Source organism: Macrosteles quadrilineatus, unplaced genomic scaffold (genome assembly GCF_028750875.1).
Source record: "Macrosteles quadrilineatus isolate MER2022 unplaced genomic scaffold, UCM_ALF_1.0 Scaffold_3__2_contigs__length_128488019, whole genome shotgun sequence".
Lineage (NCBI taxonomy): Eukaryota > Metazoa > Arthropoda > Insecta > Hemiptera > Cicadellidae > Macrosteles > Macrosteles quadrilineatus.
Genome location: NW_026542596.1, coordinates 116,077,549 through 116,086,426, shown reverse-complemented (window position 1 = coordinate 116,086,426; position 8,878 = coordinate 116,077,549). Strand labels below are relative to the sequence as shown.

At 33.2% G+C, this 8,878-nt stretch overlaps 1 protein-coding gene across 2 annotated transcripts in view; it reads left to right on the top strand.

Annotated features, from left to right (window-relative positions):
- The first annotated feature begins 620 nt into the window (after window positions 1-620).
- The window catches only part of LOC128988715 (uncharacterized), a 104,673-nt gene continuing 96,415 nt past the window's right edge, over window positions 621-8,878 (top strand). Inside the window, exons 1-4 of one of the 2 annotated variants that reach the window (XM_054410286.1) lie at window positions 621-703; window positions 2,861-2,904; window positions 6,276-6,332; window positions 7,673-7,761. In XM_054410286.1, coding sequence (XP_054266261.1) covers window positions 2,869-2,904; window positions 6,276-6,332; window positions 7,673-7,761 — 182 coding nt within the window. In that variant the 5' untranslated portion in view covers window positions 621-703; window positions 2,861-2,868. The remainder of the gene's footprint in view (window positions 704-2,860; window positions 2,905-6,275; window positions 6,333-7,672; window positions 7,762-8,878) is intronic. The other variant, XM_054410288.1, reaches the window with a different exon arrangement.

Here is an 8,878-nt window from a genome sequence, read left to right as displayed (position 1 = left end):
TCCTAGTTGAAGCTGTAACTTATATATACTAATTATATGCATATTGCATTTTAAAGAGTTACCATAATTTGAATTTCACTGCGAGAAAGAGAGACATTGGTGGGGACTCAAACTTCAATGATAGAGACCCTGCCAGTTAAAACTTTTGATTGGCTAATGCCGTTTTTTTGCGGTGTGATCACTGATGCTCCCCTACTGGAATTTCTGTCCGCTCTGGGGTTAATGAAAGGTAGAGTAAGTGGCGAGTAAATTTTGCAGCTATATGTGTAGTAGGCATGCAATGAATGAATGAAGCCTTTTGTATTAATTGGTAATGCTGAATCATGGATGCACTACAAACATGTTGTATTGCCGTTTTTTTTAATATTCATTGCATTTAAGGTAGGTATCACATGTAATACTGTAGAGTTGTAAAAAATTTCACATTGTAATTATAATGTTTGTTCAATGTTCAGTCAAGTCTCTTAAGGAGGTCATGTTAAGATTCCAGGTTTGCTGTGCTAGGGATACTTAATCATTTGGCTTTTACTGTATTTAACTATACAATCTGTAAAAATGACAACAATATGTTTAATAACTCAAAAAACAAATGTCATATGTTTATTATTTTTCTTCAAGATAAACATTTATATTCAGAAAGTGCAAGACTATATAATCATGGTTCAAAATTTTAAGTTCTAGTGCAAGTAAGTTTACTACAATTGTAAGTATTTTATTCACTTAGGATCAAACTTATTATTTCAAACTTTTATGTAGGTACTTAACAAGTAATGCAGTGGCACAGTTAAATAATTGTCCTTAGTCTGTGAAAATATTCAACCATTTCAATGTTTGGATGTAATCATTGACTATTGGATACTGAAGTAAACATCCCATCTATTTGGACCAGCTGTGGCCAATTTTTTATTAAAAAAGAACCTAGTTGAGTGAGCCAGTCACAGAATGCGAGTGTCTAAATTTATATTTTATAAATTACCTTAATTTTGGTTCCTTAACAGGTTGATGGGTCATAACGGTTGCTATAGCTCACCATAAGTAATTCCCTAAGTTTGACTTGGTAAAAAGGTTTGTGTATTTGACAGCATTTAGTAATTTAGATCAGCGCAATCAATACGTGGCTCACATCAACTAGGACAATTTTGATAAAATATCTGGCTACAAATTAAAAATGGGGATGGAATGTCTAGTATTAATAGCAAAAGATGTAATAGGCTATTAAAACATTATTACCTACTAAAACATTAGGCCTATAACTGTTTGGAAACAAAGAATATTTTTCAGATCCTGTTTCATTTAAAAATTCTTTGACCATCCAGAATTTAGGGATACTACTTGTTGATTTCTACTGCATAACTTAATGGAAAACCTTTAAATTAAAACCCAAACCTCAGTAAGCCCACAGAGAAGTACCTACAGAGGAGGATACATTCAATGGTACACTTAAATGCTGGTGTCCAAAGCAAATTCGATTTCTTGTCCCCTTCCACTCTCCTTTCTCCCCCTCGCCATCAAAACTACAGGGCTGACTCTGTAAAAGCCCCTGTGCACTACAACTGCTGTACAAATGTGCTATATGTGGCAATTGTCGTTCGAGCTCTTCCTTGCTTGATATTAGTACATTTCAGCCACACACCAGAGCTAAAAGCGGACGGTTGTCCCATCAACTTGTATCCTCTGTATCTTGAATTATCTGTGGTAAACCTGAATATTCAATTGGAGTTAACAACATTATGTGCTTAAAAGGTATGCTGTAAACAATGTTAACAAGTAAGCAAAATTACTCTGGTTCAAGTTTGTACCATCGACTATTGGGTACCGAACTGAAGTAGACATCACATCTATATGTACCAGCTGTCGCCAATTTTATACTAAAAAAGAACCTAGTAATGTGATCCAGTCACAGAAAGAGTCTATTCAACCTTATTTTTTATTACTGACAAATGGTGAGGTCATTTTTTATTAAGGTCTAAATGATGAGTCATATAACAGTTTCTATAGCTCAAAATAAGTCGTTCCATTTGTTTGATTTCTTAAAAAAGTTTGTGTATTCCACAGAAATCAGTAACTTAAACCAGAAGAATCTGTTGCTGGCTCATATCAAGTACGACGATTTTGATAAAAAATACCCATGCTGCAGCAAACCTGCCTACTAAGCGAATTTCCATTTGCCCGGATTGATTTTCAATTAATCTATTAAATTAAACATTTATGTTTAAAGAGTACCTAAAAAACACCAGCCGTTCAAATTCATATACATATGTCCGTCAGCATGATAACTCGAGCAAAAGTTTTCCGATTTTGATTAAATTTGTAAACCTACGCTTATTCGACCGAGTTTATCTAGCATGATCAGACCATGGGAATGGGGTTTTATGGGGTAATAATTATTTAGTTTTTCTCCTTTTAGACCCTCAAAAAATAAAATTTCCCAAACTCTCTCTTGACCATTTTGAAGACCCTAAAAAACAAATAATTTAGTACATTGAAGAGTTTTTGTGTGAAGCATTTTGATGGTTCGAAACTTTTGATCCAATTTTCCTTGATCATTGCAGGACTTTCAATAAAATATTTCGAAACTTAACAGCTGGTCTCAGTAACAAAGCTACACAAGGTGTAACACCTCATCCTTAACTAATATTTAGGTTAAAATATGCACATAGGGGGTGTCCCATCTTAAATTAATATGCATATTTAAAGTTACTATTGATTAAATTGCACTTTTCTTATTTTGAAGTTGTTCTGCAATAAGTTTGTAGCTAGGTATATATTTTCCAGATGTCTTAAAAAAATGTCTCAGAATGTAGTAGTCTTTTAACCTAATCAATCGTGTTTTAATAAACATGTCATATTTCATTTCCAGAATCTAAAATGACGACTTCGCTGCATCCATCTGCAGCAATGGCGGTAGTATAATGTTTTAGATCTTTCAGTTCTTTTTACTATAACTAAACTATAAGTTCATAGTCTATTATTATATGAAACTGATTCATTTCTATAATGGTTTTTGAGTCGGGGATTTAGGGGTTTGAACCCCACCTTGACCATAAAACGTGGTTTTTTTTACAATTCAAATGGTTTATCTAGGGTAACATTTTTTTTATAATGTCCCTAAATAGCCTCAGAACGTAAGATTAGCGGTTAATTTTAGTGTCTGCACCCGATTTTTTTCTTTTCTTTTCATTCTACTAAAAATTCATTGCTGATTCTGAATAGGACGTTCTTTTTCCGCTTAAAACGACGATATAAACTCGGAAAACTACAAAAACAATAAAACACATTTTTTATCAAATTAAGTCATGTGGGTACTCTAAATTCCCGGAATAACAAGCAGATCACGAATAATCTGCAAGACATTGATGAAAATGTGATACGATCAGTAATAACCCCAACTCATAGAGGATCGACTTGTGGGAATTCAGGAAGACATCCAATACGGTTTATCATCAGGAGAAAAGGGTAATTAGACGGTTAAAAGGACAATTTTACAGGTAATAGTGGGTAATTAGCCAGGAACAAAATTAACTTTATACTAGGTGAACCAGTGTGAATTCGCACAAATTATAAATTAGGATATTAAAATAGGGTACTTTCCTGTTAAAGGGAACATTCATTATTATCGATGATTTTTTTTTTTCGATATATCGATATTTTTGTTTTCCGATCAGATCTATTACAAATTGACAACAACTAACTGATCTTGTTTAGGCTAAAATAGTCTATATGGATTAAGAAATGAAACTATGTTCTAAGCTAACCTAACATAACCAACCAAACTTGCTGTACCTTTTAAAACTTCCGTTTGGGTTTGATAATAGACAAGCAAGTTTAACACGGAATTTTAAAATGTTACAGCAAGTTTGGTTAGTTATGTTAGGATATTTTTTTAGATCAGTTTCATATACTGAACAATATTTATCGTAGTTGTCAGCTGATATTTTTCAATTTGTTAATATCGATATATCGAGAAAAAAATCATCGATAATAATGAATGTTCCCTTTAACACGAAAGTACCTAAAATAGCAACGTCACGTCGTTAGAAGTTGCGTCGTTGTATCGGCGTTGGTCTTGAGCTTGATCGTTTACTATATGCATTCTAAGTTCTTTTTGCTGTTCAGTAGGAGTATTTTGCAGGACGGAGCTCATCATGCTGAAAACTTGCATGTATAGATTAATATCAACCAAATGTTGAATCAAAATGTGCATGAGTTCAGTGCTGCAAGAGCCATTAGCTTTGTTTAGCATTCTTTCTTGAGTAGCGGTTTCGACGTCGTAGATATAAATTTGGGAGATGCTCCCCTTCTGACGGTTGAAGGTTGCCGATTGAGTAATAAATTGTGTCGCGCACCTTATACATTAAAGGCCCTCCACCGTTATGTTCTTCAATTTTAGCTCGAGTGCTGACCATCGCGAGCACGGAGTTGTACGATCTAATGTTCTCTTTTTAGTTTCTGCTCAAACGATTTGCTCCATTAAGTAGGCTCTGGCTATACAGTAATAGCTTTCTCGGTATGGTGGTAGATTCACTTTTCCTTTAAGGCAGCAGGATGAAAATCCTTCGCCTCATCCTCTCTGTTCTTCTTGAAAATTTAATGCCAAATTTCTTACATTTTAATGCCAACTCGCCAAGTGAATGCTGCTGAATTCTTGTATTTGTCAGTGTAAGTACACTAACTGTTCCAGCTTCTCATCTGGGCTCCTTTTGCATTGCTTGCCGTATATTGATTCGCCGTGTCCGACCGGCAATATTTCTTTGTCGTCGGGTCCTTGCGTTTAAACGAAAATATAATGTCCTATAGGTAAAATTTCTTTGTCGGGTTTCTAATTATTTTTAAAAAACATGCAAACTGTTTACATTTAAAAACCAAAACAGCTGGGATTTAATTTGTTTTTAACTAATGTATTGACATCTGTTTCAGAATATCAACACTCAAATAAATCACAATGTTATCCTTATGGAAGGGACTTTGAGGGCAGCCCACGCCTTTAAAAATATATATTTCGAAAATCTAAAGCCAGTTTGCACATCTACACACCTAGACGAACATTTAGGTATATAATGAGGGGTTAAATCTTAAAACAAAAAAGCCTTATTGTTCACAAAGTTACATGTCGCGTATTAAATACTATAGATGAAAACACAAATTGAACACTGATATCATTTGTGGGAAGAGCAGCTCTGGGTTTATGCGGATTTGTGGATGCATTACGAGTTTTGAAGTTAGGTTAGATTAGGAAGGAAAATTGTAGATTATAGTCTACCGGGTTGTTAATTGTAATGAATCTCGTTGTTTCATGTTAGATCAAAATAAATATTGTACATTTCATGATCTGATTGTTATTCCTGTTAATTGGAGTACATCTGCATAACTTGTTTTAATTAAAAAGTATTTTTTTTAGTTTTTTTAAGGTTTTTGGGGTTTTCCCTCAATTTCTACAAAAAGAATGTCATTTTCAGAATCAGTGTTGACTTTTTAGTAAAATGAGAAAATTTCTGAAAATCTTGTTCGGACCCTAAAATGCATATTTAGTACTAATAACAAGGGATGTAATATGAAGGTTGTAGGTTAACCATACCAACATTTTGTTGGACAGCTCTCTATTGATCAAAGACAGACGAATGGTGGAAGAGATGGATATGATTCCCTCCCAAATTTAATATATAGCATAGATAGAATTTATGTTGTGTGAGTTCGGATAGGTACATTAGTTTGAAGATGATGCGGTGCTGTGGGGTTAAAATGGGAAAGTTTTCCCTTCAAATCCTTTATAAGGATATAAGCTGCAAGAAGGTATAGGTACGGATAGTTTGTTCCTTATGTAGAATAGTTTTTCTTAATGTGTTTCAGGGAAGAAACATCATAGTCATACAGAGCGGCTGGTTGGTTTAGGTCTTTGTGTGGGTGTGTACAGAGCTAGAGTCAAAATCAGTGGCTGGTTTACTGAAATTTGATACCTTAAGCTCATTAAATATGCCTTAGCGTATTTTATTGGTGGTAAAAAAATATATATTAAACCAAATTTAATAAGGAAGTTAATAAAATATTTAGAAACAACTTGAAGGATTATGTAAACGTGTATTTAAGACATTTAAAATAGAATCTGACAATAAATTTTCTATATAGGCTATTTTGTATTATTTTTTTCTGAATGAAATATATATAACTACAAATAGTTTACATTCTGGCTAAGAACAAGAGTAGGTCAATTTTTCTCTATTCTAAAACCATTAATCTTAATCTGATTTTTATTTTATCCAATGTATTTTGATTTATAGACAACAACTGTGAATGGAGGACAGACAGTGGTTGGACATCCCCTGATGGAGCCAGAGGTAATACAATGATCGTCATCTCCTTTGAGATATCTTCATCGTCTTCCACAATCACTGCACAATCATTATCATTTGAATATCTTCCTCAGTCACGAAAACATTATTACTTTCTTCCACTGTCGTGGAAAAATCCTAAATACCACGCAGTGGAAACGAATACATCATCTCCCGTGTTCACGGAAACGTTATCATCATCTTCTGCGATCTTGGCAATATTCTAATCACCTCCTAAAGTTGTAGAGATATCATCATCGTCTCTCGTGGTAATGACATTTTCATGAATTTAGCCTGTAACAACCGAAACATCATCATTTCGTCTTTTGTGTTGCGGCAAAATCATGAAAATTTCCCGTAGTCTTGTGGACATTATCGTCGTTTTCTGTGATCGTCGTCAAATTCTAATCGTCTCCCGTGGTTTGTGGACATAATCATTATCTCCCTCAGTCATGGCAAAATCCTATGAATATCCCCGTGGAAAGGGAAACATCATCATCGTCTTCCACGATCACTGCAAAATTCAGATTGTTTTTTCGAGGTCACGGAATTGGTATCGTCGTCACCCACGATTGTGGAAACGGCAATAATTTTGGATCCCGCGTTCTTTGTAGGTATCGGCATCGACTTTTGACGATCAGTTATCAATACCGATACCAATGCCCAAGTATTGGTGGTATCGAGAATCGACACATTCATAGTAAATATGCCGTATATGTTTTCTCTCATCAGAGTACGTTGCTAATGAACTAGATCTAATTTAAATTTTAATATGATTAAACAATTCTTTATTATATTTTTTGCAGTTGACATTTTTCAGGTACTTTGGAGGCAAAAAAGTACATTTATCTAAATGGCACTGCATTTTCATTGTTAATAAAATTTATAATGCAAATGCTTTATACTGTATACTTTGTTGTTGTCAAAAAACCTTAACCTTGTTGTTTGTTGGCATGTTAAAATTGTACTCTTGGCAATCAAGAAAACCAGTATTTTCTTTCCAGGAAATACCTGAGAAAAGATGTGAATTCTTTTAGGAGTTTTTTGACTGTCCAGTGTATGCTTAATAATTGCTTTATTAAAACCTGGAAACATTTTGTGTATTTTTTTTTACATATCATACAAAAGCAACCAACACATGTTGGAAAACAGATTTTTTTTTTAATCTCTCTATTAATATTTTTTTCAGGCCTATGTTATATACAGTGTAGGACTCTAAAAATTAGCATGTTCAGTGATGTTATCTTGAAAATAAATACTAGAGAAATGAAATAGTAGCACTTTATGGGTGACAACAATATTGTTATTAATGTTATACTGTGTTTAAAAAAGTAATTTGTTTTTAGGCTGTAGTCACGGTGTACAAACTGATGCAACAACTTGAAACCCAGTCTTCTATTATAATTGAAGGGGTGGCGAATTATAATGCCGATAGGTAAGATCAACTTTTAAGCAGTAGTTATTTAAGTGTAAGGTTTAAAATGTCTCTCCATTTCAATATGTGTTATACAGGGTGGAACGAAGTTAGTGTTAAAAAATTGTATGTGTTAAACTACTAAGTATTGGTGACAAAATGGCACCAATTTAAGTTTCCATACCCTCAATGCTCACACCACTCCTCTTAAAGGCTTCAAAACCAGGATGTATCAATGGCTTCTAGATAATCCATTCTTTACTATTAATGAGTTTATGGCCACCAATATAGATAATATATTTTAAGTTTTCAAATTAATGATAAGCATTAACTTTTGTTTGTTTGGATGAGGTTTACCAATTTTATTAATTTAATGTTTATGAAGCTGTTGTTTGGGTACTAGGCTGGAGTTGCAACTTTGGTTTTAATTTAAATATATTTAGATATTATTGATGATTATTATCGATATTATTGATATTATTTGATGTTATTGACTGTATATATTTATGTTGACCATGCCCATCTCATGTAAAAATGATCAACGGCAATAAATATCTTATGTCTTATGTCTTATGTCTTATGTCTCACGGGTAGGGAATAACAGACAATTTAAGATTTTTTCAAAATATTTGTATTTGCTTACATAAAATGGCCATAAGTGCACTAAACATTGTTTTTATTCCAAATTAATTGTTATTTTTAGAATCCTCGTTAAATTTCCAATATTATTAGTACAAATTCATTGAGATGAAACATCTGTATAAGCCCTTATTTGGCAATGGAAGTTTGAATTTGTGATTTTTTAGAAAAAAGTAATAACTTTTTCCAAAGTTTTTCTATACTATACTGGACTGTAAAGAGTGTCAAATATTACTAAAAACTTGTGCAGTTAATAACCTTTAAAAATTATGCATAAACATCTACTGTTTGTTTAATTTGTCGTTCTCAAATTTATCTTGAAAAACACGGAACGGCTAATGTTTAATCTATATAAATAAAATTACAGTTTTGTCACTACATTGCTTAGAATCATGCGGTTTTTTGGTTATTTTTACGTTTCATAGTCTAAGAAAGCCGAAACGAGTCTTATCTCAATTTCTGTCTGTATGTCTGTTTGTCTGTCCATTCTGTGACTCCG